Source organism: Eucyclogobius newberryi, unplaced genomic scaffold (assembly GCF_026437365.1).
Source record: "Eucyclogobius newberryi isolate DKJ021-1_F unplaced genomic scaffold, fEucNew1.0.hap1 SCAF_17, whole genome shotgun sequence".
NCBI lineage: Eukaryota > Metazoa > Chordata > Actinopteri > Gobiiformes > Gobiidae > Eucyclogobius > Eucyclogobius newberryi.
Window position 1 is genome coordinate 26,102,052 of NW_027315801.1, and position 25,666 is coordinate 26,127,717.

At 39.1% G+C, this 25,666-nt stretch overlaps 2 protein-coding genes across 2 annotated transcripts; both read left to right on the top strand.

The window, feature by feature from the left end:
- Positions 1 to 47: 47 nt before the first annotated feature.
- ift122 (intraflagellar transport 122 homolog (Chlamydomonas)) lies at positions 48 to 21,135 on the top strand. The gene is made up of 29 exons (XM_072449656.1): positions 48 to 190; positions 614 to 680; positions 764 to 848; positions 916 to 994; positions 1,072 to 1,148; positions 1,249 to 1,315; positions 1,380 to 1,526; positions 3,111 to 3,186; positions 3,761 to 3,952; positions 4,207 to 4,345; positions 5,002 to 5,204; positions 6,133 to 6,270; positions 6,728 to 6,892; positions 7,043 to 7,240; positions 7,810 to 7,950; positions 8,151 to 8,204; positions 8,547 to 8,708; positions 10,553 to 10,719; positions 11,639 to 11,810; positions 12,812 to 12,914; positions 14,089 to 14,229; positions 14,332 to 14,429; positions 15,161 to 15,261; positions 17,903 to 18,068; positions 19,186 to 19,303; positions 19,388 to 19,516; positions 20,497 to 20,573; positions 20,663 to 20,827; positions 20,962 to 21,135. Exons 1-29 carry the CDS (start codon positions 147 to 149, stop codon positions 21,046 to 21,048), a joined length of 3,558 nt encoding a protein of 1,185 aa, XP_072305757.1. The 5' UTR covers positions 48 to 146; the 3' UTR covers positions 21,049 to 21,135.
- Positions 21,136 to 21,767: 632 nt separating this feature from the next.
- On the top strand, positions 21,768 to 25,602 carry LOC140363223 (rhodopsin-like). The gene is made up of 5 exons (XM_072449661.1): positions 21,768 to 22,767; positions 22,912 to 23,080; positions 23,246 to 23,411; positions 24,147 to 24,386; positions 24,818 to 25,602. The coding sequence occupies exons 1-5, from the start codon at positions 22,407 to 22,409 to the stop codon at positions 24,941 to 24,943; spliced, it is 1,062 nt and encodes a 353-aa protein (XP_072305762.1). The 5' UTR covers positions 21,768 to 22,406; the 3' UTR covers positions 24,944 to 25,602.
- Positions 25,603 to 25,666: the final 64 nt, after the last annotated feature.

The window sequence follows — 25,666 nt, forward strand, 5'->3', positions numbered from 1 at the left end:
AAGTGTACAACCGTCTGAGCATGCGCAGTTTATGCGTGAACGAGGGCTAGTGTTTGTAAGAAAAATCTGACGGGGGGATTCAACTGCGATATCATATATTCATTTTGTTATAAAGCTTTTCCTTTTTGCTACTTTAATAGGTAGAAATGAGAGCTGTGTTGGCATGGAAAGAGTCTGTCCGGGATCAGTGGTGAGTCTTCGGTTTACTTTGGATGAAAGACGTTAGCAACCATGGTTGCTATGTAAACTAAAGTTAGCCTGATATATAGCTACTGTTAGCATGCAACGCTTTTTGAGGTTTATTGTCAAAAAAGAGCATCCAGGTGGTGATTTCTGTTTACTGCGCATAATCCAATATCTTAATGCGCATTTTCATATCCGTGAGGTTATTCATATTTTTCTGTAGTTCAACATTGAGGCAAAGTTTGCTTAGTTTTACGCGCTTGATAATTGATGCTCCAGTCCACAGTGAGCTCAAAACACGTCACTATAGCACTCATACTTTAATTACCGTATAACTGTGTCCCCCCACCCATCACAACAATTTTAATCTATTAATCTAATTCTAATTCATCAATCTAACACATTTTTTACTTATTTGAACGTTTTGCAGTGTGTATGACCTTGCTTTCAAGCCAGATGGCACCCAACTTATTGTTGCAGCTGGCAAGCGAGTTCTTGTAAGAATCTATCACTGACTGTGCCATAAAGCATACTTACAGTACATTTTAAAGTGTAATATTTTTGCATTATTTGCTCTCAGGTTTTTGAAGCAGTGGATGGAACAATTCATCAACCGTTGAAAGGACACAAAGATACAGTATACTGTGTAGCATATGCCAAAGATGGTATGACGTTTTTACACATTTTGGGAACTTTTATTGTTAATAAAGAGTTACTGTTTATATTTTACAGGCAAGAGGTTTGCCTCGGGTTCAGCAGATAAAAGCATTATTATCTGGACATCTAAACTTGAGGGGATTTTAAAATACACGTAAGTTGAGCTCTTTTTGCACTTGTTCCTGATCAGTAGATTGATGTTAATTAATACAACATTTTATGTATCCGCAGACATAATGACTCAATCCAGTGCCTTGCTTATAATCCTGTCACTCACCAACTTGCTTCCTGCTCCACTTGCGACTTTGGTAAATCAGCATCTTTGTAATTTCTTTTTTTTTGTTTCTGTTCATGTTGACTTTAACTCTAAAAACTTTAACTAACTAAAAATATGAATTTGTGTTTCAGGCTTGTGGTCACCAGAACAAAAATCGGTGAATAAACATAAAGTAAACAGTAAAATTACATGTTGTGGGTAAGTAATGTGTGGGAATACATGTTTATGTGACGATTTATAAATTGTATTTATTTTAATTTAGGTGGACGAATGATGGACAGTACCTTGCTCTTGGTATGATGAATGGCGTTATAAGCATTCGCAACAAGAATGGAGAGGAAAAGGTCAAGATTGAGCGTCCAGGAGGCTCTTCATCTCCCATTTGGTCTATAGCCTGGAATCCCTCCAAGTTGGTCCTATTTAATTATATATGAACTGATTGCTATGCAATCACCTTGTTCCTTAATAATATCAAGAACAATGTTCTCATTGCAAATTAAATGATGGAATATACAGTGCATCTGGAAAGTATTCACTTTTTCAGCTTTATTCCAAAATTGAGGCAAATCATTATTTGCCTCAAAATTCTACAGACAATACCCCATAAATAAGGTTGTTTGAATTCTCTCCAAATGTATTTAAAAAAAAAGACTGAATTGGAGTCAACCTGTGGTAAATTCATTTGTTTGGACAAACCAAGCCATGAAGTCCAAGGAACATTTCTGCAGCATTGAAGGTTCCTATGAGCACTGTGGCCTCCATTATCTGTAAATGGAGGAACCGCTCATCACCTGGACAATACCATCACTACAGTGAAGCATGGTGGTGGTAGCATCATGCTGTGGGGTTGTTTCTCGGCCGCAGGATTTGGGAGCCTAGTTAGGATCAACAGAAAGATGAATGCAGCAGTGAACAGAGACATCCGTGATGAAAACCTACTCCAGAGGCTCTGGACCTCAGATCGGGCAAAGGTTCATCTTCCAACAAGACAATGACCATAAGCACACAGCCAGGATGACAAAGGAGTGGCTACAGAACAACTCTGTGAATGTCTTGAGTGGCCCAACCAGAGTCCAGACTTGAACCCAACGGAACATTTCTGGAGAGATCTGAAAATGGCTGTGAACCGACACTCACCATCCAACCTGATGGAGCTTGAGAGGTTCTGCAAAGAACGATGGAAGAAACTGCCCAAAAATAGGTGTGCTAACATGTGCTTCTTTTTTATTTGATCTTTTTTTATTAATTTGCAAATAATTCAAATAACCTCTTTGATGTTGTCATTATAGAGTATTGTTTTTAGAATATTGAGGCAAATAATGATTTTAATACATTTTGGAATAAGGCTGTAACATAACAAAATATGGAAAAAGTGAATACTTTCCGCATCCACTTATACAGTATGCACATGTTTGGGAATGTGATCTTTTAAAAATCTTTTGCAACTCGGTTCACTCCTTCACACAAAAAGTGAAAAATATTTGACATGCAACCTACCATAATACTGTCTCTGATCTCATGAGATGTGTGCTGCTTTGGAGATTTTTGAGATGCCATGATTTGGAATTGGGAATTGGGAATTAGGATTGTTGAAAAATATATTTAATAAAATAAACTGTATTTAATAATATTATGGACATATTTTAACATCTCCACAAGTAACTGATTAATCTTTGCAATTAACCTTGGCATCGCTGATTTTATATATATATATATATATATATATATATATATATATATATATATATATATATATATATATATATGGCGTAATATGTGAAATAAAAAGAATATCAAGAAAGTAACAGGACTGTCTGTTTTAAATTTGGACAGAAGGTGGCAGCATCAAACAATCTAAATAATGGCTTTTGGGAGTATCCAGTACAAAAAAAAACTAAAGCAAAAAAAATGCACATATTTTTGTAATTAAACTGAAAATATACATAAAGAACAGGTGATATATGGTTATTATTCCTTTGTTTTATTTTCTTAGAGATGGGCACAATGACATCTTGGCTGTTGCAGACTGGGGCCAGAAGCTGTCCTTCTATCAGCTCAGTGGGAAACAGGTAATTATCAACATGTTTAATATAATGGCTGAAACACTTATTTTTTAAACTAAAAACCATACTACAATAAAGGTTTTTCAATTTTTTTGTAAATTAAGAGTGTTTTGTTTTTTTTCTTGGCTTTGGGAATACTCCTGATTTGAATGTATTGTTTATTTGTTATATAAAATAAAGTTAAAGTTTTAATTGCCTAAAGATAATGTACAAAGGTTAAACAAAACTCAAAATCGGAATATAGTAAATGCTTCTTTCTGCAATCAACTGTCAAAATCTGTAACTAACTCACAAGGAAAGGTTTTAATGATACTTTTACTACACTTCCTCCTCAATATAAGCCTTTGGCAGCTAAGTAATTACAGACAAATGTGCACTGTTCATTATTCGACCAGTTGACTTAAGGTTCTTACATCATCAACAGCACCAATTTAATAAAAACTATTTTTTATCAACTATGGGCTGTATATTACAGTTTGTTAAATGACCAAGCAAAACCAGATGTCTTTGATTAATAGACTTTTTTATGTTCTATGAAGCCAATGGAGTGGATTTTATTTGTACTTATCTCCCTTCTTAGATTGGAAAAGACAGAACCCTCAACTATGACCCCTGCTGTGTCAGTTACTTCTCCAAGGGCGAGTACATAGTGATGGGTGGCTCTGACAAACAAGCGTCGCTTTACACCAAAGATGGAGTTCGACTAGGGTCCATTGGAGAGCAGAACTCATGGGTGTGGAAGTGTGGGGTCAGACCGGACTCCAATTTTGTGGTAGGTCAGCACTTCAACATATGACCAAGGAAGTGATGTAATCCTTCGTAACTGTGATAGAAATGTGTTTGTTATGACTACATCTCATTATTTAAAGATTTTTGGCTTGAATGAAATGCTTTGTTGAAAATGTATGAGCACCAAGTCTCACACTTAGTGTAAATGCACATACAACAGGAACACGTTCCCACTTTTCTGGTCTTTTTATTGAAGTGTTAATAGGAGGTACTGCTACATTGTCATCTCTTGTCTAGGTGTTGGGCTGCCAAGACGGGACGATCACCTGCTACCAGCTTATATTCAGCACAGTTCATGGCCTTTACAAAGATCGCTATGCTTACAGAGACAACATGACTGATGTCATTGTACAGCATCTAATCACAGAACAAAAAGGTAATTTTTTACCATCACTTTGAATCAACCAATCAAAAACCTTTATTTATCTCCCAGGGGCACACAGCGCTATTCAGTTGACAAGAATAAATAAAATGTAGAAAAAAACAATTTATTACGGTGTCTTGTCTGAAAAGGTCAATGACCCCAAATTGGGACTGTTTAGGAGAGCAGCAGCCTTTGGGACAAAGTTCTGTGTTCAACCTTTACACAGCTGACGTCCAGGTGAGAGCCCGGGCAGACAGAAAGTGCGAAGCACTCACTGATAGTCCAATGATTTAAGAGGAAACCTGTGCAATGTCTACTCAACCTCTGTATAGAATAAATAATAATATTTTTGCCAAATTGTTGTGGAATTTCTGCAAACAATTACCACACAACACCCCTCTAGAACAATGACAACACACATCCTTTTAAAGGCAATGACATAAACTGCCTTGTACGCACATCATCACAAGCAAATCAGCTCCAAAAGAGAACATCAGGCGTTCTGTATCAGGACCCATGCTAGCTGTGGACAATAACAACAAAGATAGTTATTTTTCCATTACATTTCTTAGCATATAATTGTTTTTGTTGTACTGGTTATGATAATTATGGAAATACTATTGTTATACTAGTGTTTCAAAAACGTAACACTTGCCTTTTGTCCTCAGTGAGAATCAGGTGCCAAGAATTGGTTAAAAAGATTGCCATCTACAGAAATCGTCTCGCAATCCAGCTCCCAGAGAAGATCTTCATCTACGAGCTGCACTCGGACGACTCCACAGATATGCATTACCGCATCAAGGAGAAAATAGGCCAAAAGTTTGAATGCAACTTGTTGGTGGTCTGCTCTCAGCATATCATCTTGTGTCAGGTGCGGCCCGGGGGAAATCGAAAACACAGAGTCACAGACAATGATTCATTTACTGATGTTCCAGAGTGTTCAATCATAATCCTCTTTGTCTCTAAATGTCCTGTTAATGACGTCTTACTTCTTAGCGTTTTATAAATTGCATAGACGTGGAATACTGATAACAAGATAAACAGTCTATTTCACTTTCCCAAACAAAGTGAGAATCAAAATTAGCCAGTTCTCCAGATGTCCCTCCCTATTTGTAAAAGAAGATCCAGCTGTGCGTGGCTGAGGCTCACTTGCCCTCTTCGCTTTCTCAGCCCTGTTTAAACTAGATAAAGTTAGACAGTCGGCTGAAGGCTAGGACCACAGACTGTTGAACCTGTCAAGGTCTCTGGGGTTTTTCCTCTCCTGCTTGTCTGTACGTATTAGGCAGCAGGAGCAGTTGTAACACTGGTTATTTTATTTTTAAATGTAGGTTTGGTTTTCTCTCGCTCTAGTTGGCATTTCTATCTTATCTAAACCCCATAGACATGCTTACATCTAGTGTGTGTCACATTACATAAATGCATCTGAGCAGGACATCTCAATCAAGACGTGCAAGACAAAGTTAAAACATTTGTCAACTTTTACGTGTTAGGAACTGTGTACGGCAGAAGTCAACCACAAGCAAATACTATTGGTCACATGCCATTTTAGGCATCTTGTCCAATCTGTAACTATGGAATATTTAGCCAATATACATGCTTTAGATCTGTTATGGACAGCCAATTCCTCTTTGAATACTTTCTTTGAATTCTTGAATACTTCAAACAATCAACTCATTTGGCCAAACAATGGTTTCTAGTCAATTTGGATCCATCAAATCACATGCATGACATTTGAAATGAAGTGTGAAATAGATGTTCAGACTTAAATAGGCTTTAATATTTAATGTTTTGTCGCACAGGAGAAGCGGCTGCAGTGTCTGTCCTTTACCAGTGTCAGAGAAAAGGAATGGGTGATGGAATCTCTGATCCGCTACATCAAAGTGATTGGTGGCCCACAAGCCAGAGAGGGCCTTCTTGTCGGGCTAAAGAATGGAGCCGTGAGTGTGGGGAAATTTGAACAAAGATTGGTTTTCTTCTAAAAAATCCAGGTCTACGAAAAATCAATTCAGAGTGTTTCAACTTCAAATTCATCAATCAACTTAAAATATCAGACCTACACTACACAGTCTGCCCTGATTTGTTTCCAGGGAGGTATGATATGAGAGAAATAAGTCCAAACATCATTTATTATGGCCAAATCTTTCCTTTTGATTTGGTATAGGAGTTTTAATGGACAAAACCGTAAACCAAGCCAGAGTCAGTAACTTAGTCCTCTAGACGTTATGAGTTACATTTGTTAGATGACATTTTTAATACATTTAGACATCAGTAGCAATATTTTCTGATTGAACGCCATCATTAAGTACATTGCAATGGTGTTGCAAACATTTACAAATACTTTAAATGTATAGTTTATCATTTATTGTGTGATTCTAATTTCTTCTTTTGATTCAGATTCTGAAGATATTTGTAGACAACCCATTCCCCATCACTTTACTGAAGTTGTCCACCTCAGTTCGCTGCCTGGACATGAGCTCCTCGCGCAAGAACCTGGCTGTAGTCGATGAACACAACACCCTGCTGGTTTATGACATTAATAATAAAGAGCTGCTTTTTCAGGTTTGTGCAAAAGATGAAATATGTTATAGCAGGGTTTAAAAAAATAAACAAAAACATGCCATGTAAATGTGCATGTAAATATAGTTGTGCGGCTCTGTGCTCATGGTGACTTTTAATCCTTCTTTGTTTACCCACTCCTCTCGCCTGCAGGAGCCTAATGCTAACAGCGTGGCATGGAACACCCAGTGTGAGGACATGTTGTGCTTCTCTGGCAATGGGTATCTCAACATCAAGGCCAGCAACTTCCCAGTTCACCAGCAGAAGATGCAGGGTTTTGTGGTTGGCTACAATGGCTCTAAGATCTTTTGCCTTCATGTTTACTCCATGTCTGCGGTGGAGGTTCCTCAGGTAAGTACACCAGACAAACAAACACATTAGGATATAGTGGAAAAGTTAGATTACTGAATATATATATACTACTACTGAACTATACTGCCATGTTGTAATCATCACAGCTGAACTATAGTGACAACTTTTAGTTATATCTAAAGCTTATGCTGAGTTCTATCCACAACATTAATCTTACAAACATGACTTATAGCAGTGGCTAATGCTAGATTTTGGCTGCAATTTTATTTGAGGGAACCTTTTTAACAGCACAGTTTGGCTTAGGTCAGTTCTTTAGGGTCAGATTATGCTAAAACTAAAATTAAAGTCTAACTTAAGTTACAGCTTCAGACAGAGCAGTGCCTCCTGTTAGCTTCACCTGTCCAAAGAACGCTGATGACTTACAATTGGCAAGAATTAGCCTTGTCTGTCAACTTAATTTACTTCAGCCAGGCTTGATTTTCATTTAAATTGCACAATTGTTATATACATTTTTAACTGATGTTATTTGTAAATTATTTGTTGAATGCAAATGGAATGGATTAATCCTTATTTGGTGGGCTTGTGTCGTTTCACTGCTCCTTTGACAGTCAGCCCCCATGTACCAGTATCTTGAGAAGAAGATGTTTAAGGAGGCCTATCAGATCGCCTGTCTGGGTGTGACAGACAGTGACTGGAGAGATTTGGCTACAGAAGCCCTGGAGGGACTTGACTTTGATACCGCTAAAAAGGTCAGTCGATGTGCACAAATCATACTGATCCACACTGATCACTGTGAGCTGCAGACAGAGAGGAGACGGAGATGGACACGTCGTGAAAATCATGTATTTTAAAAAAAAACAAATGATTATTGTTGTGTTTACTCTTGTCATCATTAGCATTGTTTGTACTTAATTATGCTGTTTTGTGTGGTTTTGTTTTGTAAATCTAGGCTTTCATTAGAATAAGAGACCTGCGCTACCTGGAGCTCATTAACAGTATTGAGGTAAAACATTCTGTATTCATTAATCCAAACCCAATTTTATTCTTGAACAAAGCAATCATCACATATTGAGTATTGGACATGTTTTTCATTTATTGTTTGGCTTGGTATGTGTTGCACCTCTCACCTCTCCATTGTTAGTTTTGCCATGTTTTTCTTGATATACAGTGCAATGCAAATGCGTTTTGGATAAAAACAATTCCATAACTACAAAAGCTCAAAATTACACCATTTTGGTTTGGATTTTTTTAGGTAATCAGCTTGATGCGTTGTTATGGTTGTGTTCATCTCAAGTGGAGCTGCTGTTTTCTGTATTCATGCCGCTGTTGTGTGACTGATCTACAGGAGAGGAAGAAGAGGGGTGAGGGCGACAATGAGTTGTTTCTGGCAGACGTCTGTGCCAACCAGGGGAAATTCCACGAGGCAGCCAACCTCTACAAACGCAGCAACCAGGAATCCAGGGCACTTAGCATGTACACGGACCTGCGAATGTTTGAGTTTGCCAAGGTAAAACATCAATGCTTCATACACGTGCACTAAGTATAACTACTCCAGCATCAATATGGACAAAAGAAGTGAAAACATTGCATGTTATAGGGCTTTAGAACATGTGTTTTTCCTCACCGTGTGCTCAAATGCCAAGATGGGGCCCTCCAAGGGATTTACAGTCTCCCCAACCCCCTCCACTTCTCATAACACCCCTCTTTCATCTCAAGTCCTGATACATCATTTAAATAGTCATATTTGTTTGTCTTTTGATAATACTTAATGTACGACAAAAAGAATGAAAGTGAGATTATTAAATGTTACAAACTACTACATGGATAATACAAATACTGCAAAATACAACAACTATTGCATATATCACTCTATTATTCCATTTATATTGTTTATTGGTCATTTATTAATACAGGTAGCCTATTGTGACATTATTTGTAATTGTACAAGTACTTCAAATACATACTGCGGTAATTTCTTTTACACATTGCTGCAGATAAACATTAGTATGGTCAGCCTATCCCGGCAGTCAATACCGTGCACACTGGCTGCATTTTCCTCTACATTTCTGTCAGTAGCACTCTTCCCATGTCACAGACCGTGCCGCTTCTCTGTCATGTACAAATAAAGCGCCACAGAACTGATGGCTATGAATACGAAGATTACACGTCTTGAAATGTGACTAAATGATTTAAATAGAACCAGTGTAAATTAAATATCTTCTTTCTGTCCTCCTACATAGTTGAGGTGCCTAGTCTGTGACATAATCATTTTAGAATGGATTTCCTTTTGATGTACAATTTTTGGAGTTAATGGTAAACATGAAGCATATTGTCCGTGTGGGAAGACACTTTGATCTCTAATTGTTCATATAACCATAAATACACTACCAAAAAACACGCTCATGGTTGTGTGTCTATCAGGTTGTATCACTGATGTGGCTGCTGTATGTTTATGTGGTCATTTGGACATCTGGTTGCACAGGTTGTTTGTTTTAGGTAGAATGACTTGGACGCCACTGACTGTGGTTCCTGCTACTTCCTTTTTGTCCCCCTTGACCCACGTGTTTATGGCTATCCCAGCTAAACTTCCTTACACACTACCTCTGCTGCTGACTCATATCACTTTGTACTATCTTGGCTCTCACGCTCTATTTACACCATATGGTCAGCCCCCATGTGTGCATCCGCTGCCACTGGTTCACCTCGGTTCCTTCTTTTCCTCTTGACCGCTCTTGATGGATACTGACCACTCAAAAGTCGAGATTCTCAGGTCCAAATGTCTAACCTCCTTTGTCAAACTTTCTCAGACCTTCATTCCTGCTCCTAAAACGTGATTGTTTTGTGGAAAGTGTTTTCTTGTTCTCTAATATATCCCACCCTGTAAAATGTGTCACAATGGAAAGAACTGGGTCCGTGGTTGTCATGGTCGTGGTCGGCTGTTCGGTTCTCGTGGCTGACACGCTGAACAGTTTCAAAATGTTTTATGTTTTTAAGTTCAAGTTTAAATATTATAGTTTTTTTTTAATCTTAGTCAATTAAGACGTGCAGCCTGTTCAGTGTAGAAAAGAGAACTGAAACAACTGAGCGGAATAAGGATGAGCGCTTTCCTGTTTTATCTCCAGAGTTCACATGCATCCCCTGGCATGCAGGACAGACTAGAGACACTTTTGTCCTGAAGGCTGTTACCCACCTCTCGACTCTACCTGACAAGTTCTCCTGTTTAGCTTTATTACGACCTTTATTTGAGTTATTGTATTTAGCTGCTCAATGTGCTACAATTTCCCCTTTTTGGATAAATAATTATATTTATTGATTTGATAACTATGTTTCTTTTCTTTACGTCTTTTGCAGGAATATGTTGGCGGGACGGACCCAAAGAGCTCGCGGGATCTGATGGCCAAACAGGCAGACTGGGCCAAGAGCAGTAAAGAGCCCCGAGCTGCTGCCGAGATGTACCTTACAGCTGGGGAGCATCTAAAAGCCATCGAGATAATCGGAGAAAATGGCTGGGCAGACATGTGGGTTTTGTATACATTTTTTCCACAGTTGTAAAAATGTAAATTAATATCAAATCAAATCAAATCAATTTATTTTTGTAAGGCCCAAAATCACAACAACAGTTGCCTCTGAGGGCCACAGGGAGAAATGAATCAACAATGCCTGTGGTGGCGATGAAGTCAGACAATGTCTGTGGTGGCGAGGGACGATGTCCCAGGGTCCTCTGTCCTTAGACTCTCCTTCTCGGCCAGGAAAAACTACAAATATAATTGAGGATGTGAATTGGCATCAATTTAAGATCCCCAATCTACAATTATTCAAATTACAGCATATTACATCCATTAGCTAATAAAGCTCAGAGGGAGTGCGACGAGGCAAAATGTCATGTGCATGTGTAAAACTAGATGCACACTGACTAAAGCCATCTGAGCTTTTACAACCGTGAACTGATAGTGCTCATGTCCAACACATGTTGCTCTCCCTGAAGATAAATAATAAAAGATACATTTTGACATGTCGAGTGAAAGCAGAGACGGGTGATAAAGTAAAAAAAACATATTGCATTTTGTAAAAATTACATGAAGTATGGGAAAACTCTTTTTGGCAAAATGTGTAAGCTGGTTGCCATGTTTCAAATCTACATAGTCCCAGAGCCATTTTTTTCTATTCAGTATATCTAGTGTTCTTGTGCCCTTCATAGTGACTATACAGATATTTGTTGTGCAATTTATTGTTGTGTAGAGCAAAACAGGCACGACCCAGACTGTTGAGGGTCCCAAAAGTAAAAGCTGGAGAAAGATAGTATACTCACACAGCAGTTTTTGGAGCTGAAGAATGCTCTGACCTGAAATACATCACATGTGATGCATCTGCTTTGCGGGTCTCCAATGTCTAATGTACAATGTACGAAAACAAGTGCTTTGTTCTTTTCTCATTCAGGCTAATAGACATAGCTCGAAAGTTGGACAAAGCGGAGCGCGAACCACTGGCAAAGTGCGCACACTATTTCAAGAAGCTGAAGCACCATGGCTATGCCTCAGAGACGTACTCAAAGATGGGGGACTTACAGGCGCTGGTGCAGCTGCATGTGGAAACCCGGCACTGGGACGAGGTCTGACACAGTTCTGCACATAAGAGGCACACCTGCTCCACTCATCATGGCTTATATATAGGCCTCCAGAGACTATAATATAAATATTAGCTGTACCTTCAGTGCAATACACTGTGCTAAAAACATGGTGAAGTTTAGAAAGTAGTGTTATAAGTCACACACACAGTTTTTGCTAAGATAAGCAGAAAAGTGACTATGGTTCTCAAACTGTGACTACCCCCAGTGTTCTTTCTCAGGTGGTTCTCAGGAGTTAGTACTTATTTACAGCTAGGTATACTCATTTTAGTGTGCAAAAACACAACTATTTAGCCCTAAATTTGTCATGAAGATGTTGCAGTTACCTTACCTAACCTGTTGTGTATTTTAGCCAAGGACTTTGCTCGCAGTTAAAATATTTTATAACTCTTACTTGATTATATCACCAGACAAAAACAACAATACAACAGGACATGAGCTGTAGCGTCTAGGTTTAATCCTCTGACACCAAAGATAATACACATGCAGAGAAGTATTTTATAAGATTCTCAGGGGGAGACTGAAGCTAAGGAACGCCAGAGAACAGACCGAGTTACAGAACTGGCCATATGGATGCTATTTACTACACCCACTAATATTTGATAAATAACAGTATTTTATTAAAGGCTTAGGAGTCAAAGACGCGGGGCACTCATCTGTGTTTGGTATGAAATGTGTGTATTTCTTGGCCCAGACGTGGCTACAGGACATTTAGTATTATCCATCACTGTGACAGGTCTGCAGCTTGTGTCCGCTGGCCACTCCACTGACTCCTTTACTCTGCCATTCAAACTGCTAAAGGACTGAACCTGAGGGGAGAATGAAATAGACTTAGGTCATTCCCATTCTATCTGTGCAATTGTGAAACGGGAAGTTATGTATACCACATGAAACATCAGAACTAAACTATTTCTTCATCAATTGGTAATTTGTAATGGCTCAGGGCAGTTCATTAATGGCGCTTGTTCTATCTCTGTTTTTTACAGGCCTTTTCAATGGTGGAGAAACACCCACAGTTTAAGAATAACGTTTATGTACCATATGCTCAATGGTTGGCAGAAAATGATCGCTTTGAGGAGGCCCAGAATGGTGAGTAATAAAGATTTTTACTTTGAGCTTTTCACAGCAACTTCGACCCTTTCTTTACTACATAATACATTTCATAAACATGTACTAAAGGTCAGTGTACCGTAAGTATATCTGACATAATTTATTAATACTAAATATGTACCAGAAGCTTAAACTTTCACACAGAACAAAAGCTTCGAGGAGGCCGATTACGTAAGTTTGTATTGCCAACATCACAACAGTCCTTTCTACTTAACTTTCTCAGTTCTGTTTTACAAACGACATGTGGAAATGATAAAACCACTTCAGCTCTAGACTCTAGGCATTTTTCACTACTTCCCCGAGATCCTTTATATCCACTGTAAAACATGATCGTCTTTGCGGGAGAGACCAGAGGAGAGTTTGTTAACCAAATGACAAGCATGTATGGCCTTAATCACCCGCGCTACAAGCCGGCCTGATGATGATTACCAAATGTAACCATAGTTATAATCAGCTCATAGATTTATAATTATGATCTCAGCGGGCGGATTTCATCCCCCTCTGTACATGTAATACAAGACTAAACAGTACTCGCTGCGTCAGGGCATACTCTTGCATGTGTTGTGTGTTTGTTGGCAACAGCAATTTGACTTTTAAGGTTTTGATTTGCCATCCAGGAACATTTCAAATATATTCACGAACATTTTTTTACAACTTTATTTTCATTGTTCTTATTATATATAATGTGTCCCATTTTGTAGGTGTAACAATTACGTAGTCCCAGTTTCCCAAGTGTTACCCAGTTGAATTCTATATTTAAGAATAACTTAAAGTATATAATGAAGTAAGCTTATTATTATGTGGCGGTAATGAATGCTGACCCCTGCTGTGTGTGTTGGGGCTGGGTCATCGGAGGGGGTCGACTCCCTGATGCTGTTTCTAATTACCTTCTGATGGGAACATGTGCATTAGACCTTTTAAAGCCAGATGACGCACGTGAAAACATACCAAAACTTTGTCTTTGGTGAATTAAATAGGATTCGCAGCACATTACAGTCTGTGCTCGTAATGTCCTTTATTACAAAACATACCAAAGTACTAAAAAGCATTATTATGTCTTCTAAATACAGGGATTGTATCATTTTTGCGAGACTAAACGTCATTTTTGACCAGCAGTACTTTCATTATTTTTTTGGTATTTTTACTCTGTCAGCGTTTCACAAGGCCGGGCTACAGAATGAGGCTGTTAAAGTCCTGGAGCAGCTTACCCACAATGCTGTGGTGGAGAACAGGTTCAGTGATGCTGGCTATTATTACTGGATGCTCTCTATGCAGTGCCTGGACATCGCTCGAGGTGAGGACCGCCACATTTTCAACAAACTGCAGATGGCAACACATTAGTGCAAAGCAATAGTTGAATATTTTTTGTTTTTTTGTCTTTGTCCATATTTGTCAGAAAGTGGAAACCAGTGCAGTGATATGCTGAGGAAGTTTGATCGTTTTCAACATCTGGCAGAGCTGTATCATGTCTACAGATCTATTCAACGCTACACTGTGAGTAATTTCCACTCTTTGTGCTCGTACCAAGCCTTGAAAAAATGTAGGATTTCATGCCAAAAAGGGTGTCAAGCCTCTGTATTTCTCCAGGGCATTAATTTGACCATGAAAGTTTAAACTTTATTTATATGTATTAATCATATTGACTGGTGAATTTCTTATTATTTTCAGGTTTTAAATACCATAAAACTTCTCATGCGCTTCTCTTTATTATTGCTTGGGACTGACAACATGAGTAGACTTGCTTATGACTGAACTTTAAAACGTACACAAGTGTCACAAAAGCATTGACATTTGAATTAGTTTTAATTTCCCCACTACTTCTCCAATAGCCATGCCAACAAACTAGTGCCACAATAATTATTACTTCATCATTGGTGTCTCGGTCCTTACAATTAACAAATAAACAGAATTTTGTCTGGGGCGCTTTTTGGGTGTCCTGGCCTGCGTCAGTCTTCTTCGTTTGTTTTTACAGGTTTGGACTGAGCCGTGGCCACACCCACAGCAATAGACAGACATCAGTGTGATTCACAGCAGAGCATAAAACCTTCACATTTGCACTTAACTCTCTTGGACAGTCACTATATACACTATTTGATTGATCACTTAAGGGTCATAAAGTGGTAGTCATGCCAGCAGTAAATTGTAAAATGAAACTAGACTTTAGTAGATAAAAATGATTCGGAATTATTTCTTACGTCTTCATTTCTGTCTGTTTGCATTTACAGGATGAGCCCTTCAGTTCTCACATGCCAGAGACGCTTTTCAACATCTGCAGGTTTCTCTTGAATAATCTTACCAAAGAAATACCACCAGGCATATCGAAAGTGTATCCTTTTTCACAAACAGTTATACTCTTAAAAGTTCCATATTTAAAAACAAAACAAAACTTGACAACAGTAAAGTTGGAAAGTGATTTTGAGTTGGTCATGCTGAGAAAAAGAAAAGCTGTAATGAAAGAGAGGAGGCCATGCCAAGTGGAGACAGACTCTCTCGTACTCAAACAAATGCTTTGATTAGGTAAATTTGTTGTGACATATGCATACAACGCCACACAATATGCCTAATTTGATCAGACGGCACCCCAAAGACAAAAATCATGTGGAAGCAAGCACACAGTAGACACAGAGGCAAAAAAAAAGTTTGGATTCCAGAAATCAGAGAGACCCCTGGTTGGCAAGAACAATCATAACTGCATTCTTGGTGGATTATGGAGTTCAACAGTGGCTCACTTCCCTTCACCCACTGCAAGGTTCCCAACGTAAAGTTCCCATACAGTTTAGAAAATAGAATGAATTAAATGTTTGAAAGCTAGCTGGGGACTCATTTAATATACAACCTGAAATTAAGTCGGTGTAATCCCTCATTCGTCCAGGCGTGTTCCATAGTAGAAAAAGCTTCAGTTGTAGTCATCTGGACTCAGTTTGAAATCAACTCACTTTGACAATGACTCTTGGATGAGAGTCGAAATGTCTATTTTTTCAAACTGAGTCCAGATGACTACAACTGAAGCTTTTTCTACTATACAATCTGAAATTAACTACATCGTTATGTTTTATTATGTTATGTTATATTATGTTATGGGCAATGGTTACAAATTTGCTTCCAGAACCTCCACAGGCTTTGACTGTTGAGCTCTATTTGTTTTTAACTGGAAGATTAAAAATACATTATAAAGCTTAAAAAATGTAATTTTGTAACTTTTACTCCTTAGATAACCGATGGCTACTGCAATGGTGCTACATTTGTATCCCTGAAACCTATTGATACAGTTCTATCAATGAGGTCAAGGAGTTAAAATGTGAAGCCTTTATAGGAGCTATTTGCGTTCTCCAATCCTTACATTGCCACTTGAGCTTTATTCACACAGTTCCAAGAAAATCCCTGGGTTTATGCCAAAACGCTCCTGAATGACCACCATTCACACACGCACTTCAGACTAGTGTCACGATTCTAAAATTGCAAACTCGATATTAGGGTATAGCCTCCATTCTCAATACTGATTTCAATACCGCACTAATAATTAAAACGCTCTTTTTTTAGTTAAACATTTTAGAAAACCCGTAGAGACTCAATACAATACAATAGTACTACATTATAGTATTAGTATTACAGTGACATTTTCCTAGCTTTATACACACAGCGACCCTGCGCTGGCAAAATGATTCCCAGGTCAAGTTGCCTGTGTGAATGGGGCTTTAGTTGGACACAATTAGAGCAAAAAAAATTAAAAAACACCTGGAATCTTCTGTAGCTGGGGTTGTTCTAAAAAACTCTAGACTTGGATTAATAGACCTCCATATAAACAATTAAACACTATGTCACAGAATAGCTGCACATACAATAGAGGAACATGCATTTATCAGGAGCCGAACAGAACTGGGTGTGTGGGAGGAACTGAGAGCGCTGAGTGGAGAGGAGAGAAGAGGGCATGTTCAGTTGAAGTGATTGAGGAGTGCCAGCGTAGGGATACTGCAGCTGCAACTCATTGACTTGTCCACGATGTTCTAAGAGAGAAACACTCCAAACAGCCCTTCTGTTTCTACTTACAAATATAGCCCTTTGCGCTTCCACACACGTGTCCCAAAACGCACGCGCAAGTCAAGAAGTTACTGCTTCTTACGCATGGTATGTGGGGCTCGGTGCAGTCTCAGCAAAGATATTTCTCTACTCATTAAGCGCACCAGGGAATGTACTGTTGTTGTTGTTTTTTCTAATGCAATGATGATAAGGTCTCACAATCCTAAAAATACTGAACTAGATCTAGTTTTTGCAATCCATTTGAGGCAGATGGTTTGCTGCGGTGGCACTCCCGAAATAAACTGAAAGAAAAGTTCAGTGCAGATTTGAGTGTCTGTCTTTGTTTGCGAGAAAAAGACCTTGATCCAATAGCATTGTTTTTGATCCAATAACATTGTTTCTGATCCAATAACATTGTTTAAAGTTGCAATATGTTACTTTTGTGGTGGCGGGTCTGCTACTTGCCTGTCTCCATGGAGATGATTGCATTGCCCAGAATTTTCGGCCTTAAACTAAATCCATCATGCATTCATTCAATAATAGGTGTTTTTATTGCTAAAAATATCTTGAAAAACATGCATCCTTAATGTGGAAAGGCTCGTCTTTCCACAGATCTGACCTGTAACTTGGCCTGGTGGAATCATCTGCTTGTGTGCATGGCGTTAGTAACTTTAATGCCCTACTGTGGGACCTTCCAGGCAAAGTAATAATATCTAGATGGAGACAAGCATGCCTCTTTGAGCGTCAATAGTAGTAAATCTCCGTTTAATATGTGTAATTTGATACATATTTACTTATTTTATTGGATTTGGCTAGTTATATATGTGTATTGTTATTTTAAATTAAAAGACAGCTTCACAACAGCTTGAAATATTTGCTATTTTAAAACCGCTTGAACACATTGCCTGGCTCTATTCTTCTGTAGATCTTTTCCTTGACCCGTTAAACAGGAACACCTTGTATGCATTGGCTAAACAAAGTAGAAAACTGGGGGCCTACAAACTTGCCAGGTACTCGTATGAGAAGCTCCAGGAGTTGCACATCCCATCTCGGTTTCAGGACTCGGTGGAAGTGGGAAGCCTCACCATCCGCTCCAAACCCTTCCACGACAGTGAGGTGCGTTCTGGGAGTCTGGGTTGTTAGAGTCTATGTGAGCAATGCTCGTCTTGTTATCTGGTGTTCTGTGACTGGTTTTAGAGCTAGTTCTGATTTAGACCTTCTTTATTACTGGACTAGGTTTTTTTTTCACCTGTATTAGTTCCACTCTGAGTTATTTTGTAGAGTTTGTCTCATGTTCCTTTGTATGCTATCAGTGTGTCGTATGTATTATTGTGTAGCGTGAGTCACTTATTTGGTGGTGGTAGGGGCCAATGGTGTAGATTGACATCCACACCTGTCAGTCAGCCCCAGGGCATTTGCGGCAGCAGTAGCTGACCACCACAGAGAGTGAAGACTGAATGACTAATGCAATATTTAAGTTGAGCGTCCAAAAATGTGTTTTCATTTTTCTTTTTTAATAATGACGTGGTTGGCAAAAAGTAAGCACCAACATAAATGATACACGTTGAGGTGACTTATTACTATGCTTATAATAAACCTTTTATGAGCTTTTACGTTATAATTGTGTTCTTTCACCATATGTTTTTGTATTTTGATTGATTCATGCATGTTATATTACATTGATTATATTGATTATATATGCTATATTGTCCTGCTTTTGAGGAAAAATTCAGTTTTCACCTACCCCCAATCTCCGCCCCAAGGCCATAATCAAAATGTCTGTGTTTAAAATCTGCTGCTTGCAACAGTGCAACGCAATGAGGACATGAGTCTTCAGGACAGGAAGTCACGAGCCACATTTCTATTATAAAGCTGAAAAATAAAAATTCCAAGCTCAAAGTCACATCTTTCCACATGGAAACCCAAACGTGATAATTACTACATATATATATATATATATATATATATATATATATATATATATATATATATATATATATATATATATATATATATATATATATATATATATATATATATATATATATATATATATATATATATATATATATATATATATATATATATATATATATATATAGATATATATATATAGATATATATATATAGATATATAGATATATATATAGATATATATTGTTTAATAATAAAATGCATGGTGCCGGTAAGTCTTCTTTTAGTATTAAAGGTTTGTGGCGGCTTAACTCCACAGGACCTGATTGAGGGCATGATGTGTTACCGCTGCTCCACCAACAACCCTCTTCTTAACAATCAGGGGAGTGTGTGCATCAACTGCAGACAGCCTTTCATCTATTCCACCTCCTCTTATGGTCAGTGGCTCACAAACACCTCACACAACCTCGTTCGAACAGCTTTATCTCTTTTAATGTTTAAAGTGTGTCTTTTTGTTGCAGAAGTTTTACCGCTTGTGCAGTTTTACCTGGAGGAGGGCATCAGTGACGAAGAGGCCATCTCTCTCATCGACCTGGAAGTCCCTCGCTCAGATCAGAAGGACACAGAGTGGCACAATGTGGACAGTGGAGGTATCCTTTGATCACATGCGACAAATCCCACACTCACAATAACAGATGGTCCACACGCTGAGTTTATGAATTATTTACCTCACATTCTGTCGCTCCCAGGAGTGCCTGACTTAGAGGGTGTGCAGCAGCCAAGTAATTGTAACAGTGATCAAAGTTTAAAAAAACAACAACTACATAATGTTGAATGTATGTTTTATGTTAAAGTTTGTTATGTTTTATTCTAAATGTGATGTACGAACATTTAACCTTGGCTTGTTCGAAATTAATACATTGCAGTTCCCATATCTCAGCACTAGGTTGAGAGCCAAACTTGGATAGTATACACAATAATTCGAATGGGTGTTTTGGTGGTGTCTGGTGGTGTAGTGGTTAAAGCAGCAGCACACATGCCAGGCTCTGTGCGGTCAGCCTCAGCGTGGTGATTCCTGGCTTCTCTCATTTCACGCTACAGTGTCCTGTTCAATAAAGCCTCTGGGCCAAAAGAAATCCATAAAAAAAGTATTTGTTTTCAAAAAGTAATTCTTTACTACCCAAATTTCATTTCTACTTTGATAACCCCAAAATGAACCATGTGATGGCTCTTTCTTGTGGCAGCCCCTAGAAGCCGTTTAATCTGCACTGGCCTGGGTTCTTTGCTGGTGGGTAAGCTGTCAGAGCTAAGTCATCTTAGCTCTTGAGCTAATAGGGTTAGTGAGGCTCTCCTGTCTCATCTTAATGACTGTAACCCTTCGAGTCGTAACCGCAGCCGCCGAGCAGGGATTAACCTGCATTAGCCCAGGAGACTCAAGGCCACCGAAGCCTGCCCTGTTTTAACACATTTATCTGACAGACAGGGAGAAAGTGATTGACAGTTTCAATCTCTTCAATCTTAAAAGGGTCTTGGTGGCACATTTGTAAGGCAAATAGGATTTCCTTAGTAGAAAAAGCAATGATTAAATATTTATGTTGTCCTCTTTTTTTTACCTGACAAAATATCCCAGAGTCCCAGTCATTAAGAATCAATGATGGTTTCAGTGAGGCAGAAGAAGACCCTTTTACAGCCAAAATGACCTTTGAGGTAAGACAAGAAAGCAATTGTTAATTCCATAAAAACCTCTATCTCTATGCAAGTACAATGTTCATCCACAAATGTGTGTGTATTTACAGCAGGGGGGCTCAGAATTTGTCCCGGTGAAGGTGAGCCGCTCAGTGCTGCGCTCCATGAGCAGACGGGACGTCCTGATCAAGCGCTGGCCCAGACCTCTCAAATGGGAATACTTCCGCTCCCTGTTGCCCGATGTGAGCATCACCATGTGTCCAACCTGCTTCAAGGTAGGATACTTGGACACACAATGACAGCACTTCATTTAGTCAATGTCCTTCCTTTGAAACATTGTGTCCCAAATACCAATTTAATTAGTTTGAAATGATGAGTGACCTTTGTCTATTGTTATTTGTCCTTTCAGATGTTTCACAGTGAGGACTACGAGCTGCTGGTGCTTCAACACAACTGCTGTCCGTACTGCCGCAGACCCATCGACGAGCCCAACTGACTTCAACCGGAGCTATTTTCATTACCTTATTTCTAATTCTTTTTTTCATTTATTTCACCCTGTTATTTCAGAATCAGAACAGGTTTATTGCCATTGCCAATGAACAGAATTCACAAACATAGGAACATGCTTTGGTGATTCGGTGCAACTTAAAACAATGACCAATGATAAAACAACCTATATAAAGTCAAAAGAAAAACAATTTAAATCCGCTATAGGATAAGAATAAAAACTACTAGTTTAGGTTTACTAGGCTTATACTGTTTTCTGAATGTCTTCTCTCTCTATAGTACGAAGCAAACACTACACCTAAATCCTTGGAAATGATGCTTTGTTGTCTACCAAGAATAATGGACTGGACTAATTCCTGCAGTGTTTGTCATTATAGTGTGAGAAAAGTGCACCGTAAGACACTCAACCTGACTGGATTATTGGGATTAGATAGTCTAATGCACTCACTGATAACATCAACACTTTTAGGCTAAGAAGGGTTCGATTTGTGTAAATTGTTATTACAGTTTATTGTTAAAAATGTCAATACATATTTTTTTTTATCAGATTGACGTTGCTGACTATTTATTGAATAGTTTTTTTTTTTTTTTATATCAAATTGTTCCTTTTGGGATCTCTATTGTGATAGAAATATATATACATTGATTAAAAAACCCAAAATGTTGATGAAAGGCTTTTGTTATTACTGTTCTTTAGATCATCATGACTCACTCTCCATTTAATCTGAATGCGAAAGCGCATGTGGCATGCGTCAGTGGTTTTGATTTTTCTGAGAGTATGGGAGACTTGTGCTTTATGCAGTTATTAGGGATTGGGCTTTCCATGATGCTAATAAGTCGAACTGACCAAGACATTTCATGTGTAGTTTATCCACTGTGAGTGCTTGAGATTACAAGGAAATTGCTTTTCTTAAATGTACTGCCTCTCCCTTTTCACTAGCTTAACGTATTCATGATAGATTTTTACTTTTACAGCAATCACTGATGCTATACAATGGTGTAGCATTATGACCATAACCTCTGACCTTCAGGATGCTTACCATAACACAAGACTAAAAGCTTTATATGTGTGTGTGTATGTGCAACGAGGGAGGCTGAGAGTTTGCTAATACCATCTATGCTAACACTTTACTTCGTAGATGTCCCTAATCCGGCCTCCTGTTAAAAGGTGCTGCTCCCCTCCTGGGGACTGCACTGCTCATCTCTCTATCACCAGAGCCATCCATCCTCGGGCTTTTTCCTTGGCAGCTGCATGCCAGGACGGTGGTAGTTCTTTTGAAAAGGCTCCACTATTTTCCTTCACTGTCAGCATCTTAGAGGACATTTCAACTCCTATCACCTGCAGCGATGAATGGCACAGAGGGACCCAACTTCTACGTGCCCATGTCTAATAAGACTGGGCTGGTACGCAGCCCATTCGAGTACCCGCAGTACTACCTGGCTGAGCCCTGGAAATACTCACTTTTAGCTGCCTACATGTTCTTTCTCATGATCACCGCCTTTCCCATCAACTTCCTCACACTGGCTGTCACTGTCAAACACAAGAAACTGCGGACTCCACTGAATTTTGTGCTGCTGAACCTTGCTGTCGCAGACCTCTTCATGGTGGTGGGTGGCTTTACTGTCACATTTTACACAGCTCTTCATGGGTACTTCGCCCTGGGGGTCGCGGGGTGCAACATTGAGGGATTCTTTGCCACACTTGGAGGTAAGAACATGAAACCTACATGTTTGAAATGTATTCTCATCTTGTCCAGTTCAATAATTGGAGATTGTGTGTTTGGCTCAGGCCTACATTTCACTGCACGCGTAATGGACCAGGGCATTTGGTCTAATTGATCTCATTTTGCAGGAGAGATTGCCCTGTGGTCACTTGTGGTTTTGGCCATTGAGCGCTACATTGTGGTTTGTAAACCAATGGCTAACTTCCGCTTTGGAGAGAAGCATGCTATAGTCGGCCTGGCCTTCACCTGGATAATGGCTTTGACTTGTGCTACTCCTCCCCTCCTCGGCTGGTCCCGGTATGCCCCCTCTTTCATTCTTAAACAGATGCACATTTAATTTCACTATAATCAAAACCTGGGGGAATTGTTTTGCTTGCTTTGCATTGCTATAAAAAGCAGCAGACAACCTAGTCATCATGTCCTGGCTTGAAAGTGCTATTATTAATGTGTTGGTTGGTACAGGTACATCCCTGAGGGTATGCAGTGCTCCTGTGGGATCGACTACTACACTCCGAAGCCCGAGATCAACAACACCTCATTCGTCATCTATATGTTCATCCTGCACTTCTCCATTCCTCTTATCATCATTTTCTTCTGCTATGGTCGCCTCCTCTGCACCGTGCGCGCGGTAGGAAGCCCCTCACTGCGCCGGATGCAATATTAATAACAGGGAATCTGATCCTTCTTTTGTTTATCCTTGTTGGTAGACTAATACATATATATACTATACCTTGTCCCCCTTTCGCATGAAGGTTAGGGGCATCTCTGAGCAGTCTCTGGAGATGTAAAGGATTAGTAGCAGTAGTGGCTCAAGGACACTTCAGAAGGGCAGACCACAGCTTAGAGCCCGGCCCTCCAGCCGAAAGCCAGTCTGTCTGCTCCTGTGTCATCTTAATACCATCATCATTATCATTTATTATACATATTACCAGGACATGTTTGTTTATTCTTTGTGTTAGTGTCATTAACTTTGATGAATGATGATCTGGGCCTGTTTGAAATCAATAATGGGATATAACAATGTTGCCTCTGTGATGACTATTACACCTGCTCCTGATCAATTCTGATGTCTAACGATGGATCTGAACATTGATTTTTTGTCCTGGTTTGCATTTCTCTATCGGATATATTTATTGTGATTATTCATTTTACTTTTACCCATTTGTGGCAGAAGTCTAACCCTGTAACATTGAAGACCAAAACACATGTCCCCCCCCCCCCCCCCCCCTTTCCCAGTTATCTTACACTTTAAAGTTAGTTTGTTAAAAAGCATCTTTATTACAGTAGCCTTGGTTTAGTCTTAGTTCGATTCTTGCTGAAAAGACTTGCTCCTCTTGTGATTAATGCTTTGAGTGTGTTTTAGGCGGCAGCCCAGCAGCAGGAGTCGGAGACCACCCAGAGAGCAGAGAGAGAGGTGACTCGGATGGTGGTGGTGATGGTCATCTCTTTCCTGACGTGCTGGGTGCCCTATGCCACTGTGGCCTGGTACATCTTCGCCAACCAGGGGACCGAGTTTGGACCGGTCTTCATGACTGCTCCAGCTTTCTTTGCTAAAAGTTCTGCTCTGTACAATCCAATCATCTACATCCTCCTCAACAAACAGGTACATGTGCAGCCAAATGTTTTATGTATGACGTCTGGTTTACAAATGTGGAAAGTGTGTGGCTATGTACGCTTGCTGTTGTGATTTTGGGTCCAAAATTACAAAAACAAGTATGACAAATGAATTTCCTGATTGTAGGGAAATGTTTTGTTAAATTAAAATGATAATGAGAGGGGCTTTTGCCACTGCCAACCAGTCAATAAGGTTAATAATTAAACAGTATTTTCTACAGACTATTGTAAAAAAACAACAACATACTATATTGTTTAGTAATCCACTTTTAAATTATTCCTAACTTTTTGCACCGATTAGAAGACAATTGGCATCACAGAGCACAGTGGGTTGGGACTCCTTGTGACTACATTGACTGATTTTGTTGAATATTTTTATTTAAATACACTTATCTTTTAACTCTCTGCTCTAACTCACAGTTCAGAAACTGTATGGTCACCACTGTGTGCTGTGGAAGAAACCCATTTGATGAAGAGGACGCCGCCACCACTGTTTCCAAGACCCAGACTTCCTCAGTGTCCTCCAGCCAGGTGACCCCCGCCTGACCCTCAAAGCTCCTCCTCTTCCCATCTGTCTTGAGCACATGGGACCTACTGTACACCACCAGAACCTGGCAGCAGCACGTTCTTTTGGCCAATCCTCTCGATTTACCTCTCCGAGTCCTCTCAGCGGCACTGCTTCCCATTTGGTGGGACATACTGAAACACCAGCATGCAAATTTTCCATTCGTTTAATCATGGAAGTGTTCAGTTGGCTTCAAAGAGTTTAACCTGGGAACATAAGGAGAGTAGTCCTGGGGCCCATCCAGCTGAACGCCATCCAAATCCGCCCCTCCCATTTAAACACGATCCCCTAATTTATCAGTCATTTTATCATTTTTCTTTGAAAGTAAAAATGTTGTGGAACTTATGGTTTATTTGAGAAGCAAAGACTCATTAATTATGTAGATTTGCTATTATCATTTAAATATTTCAAGCTTTTTTATTTATTTATTGTAATTAGTATGGTTTATAATGAATAAATTGATTCTGTATCATCTATTTTCCACGGCCAATCATCCGGTCACAGCCATTTGCATTTTGTTTTATTCCTGACACAACCGACTCATTGATCCAGGCTTTGGACTGGCACAAAGAGCACACAATTAAACTGCGTGACTGAAAACTTAAAAATGTTCACAAGGATAATGCTTGAAATATTTTGTGATCTGGCGATTTCAATTTCCTTTTTGAATCAGTAATTTCTTGTAGTACCGGTATATACTTTGT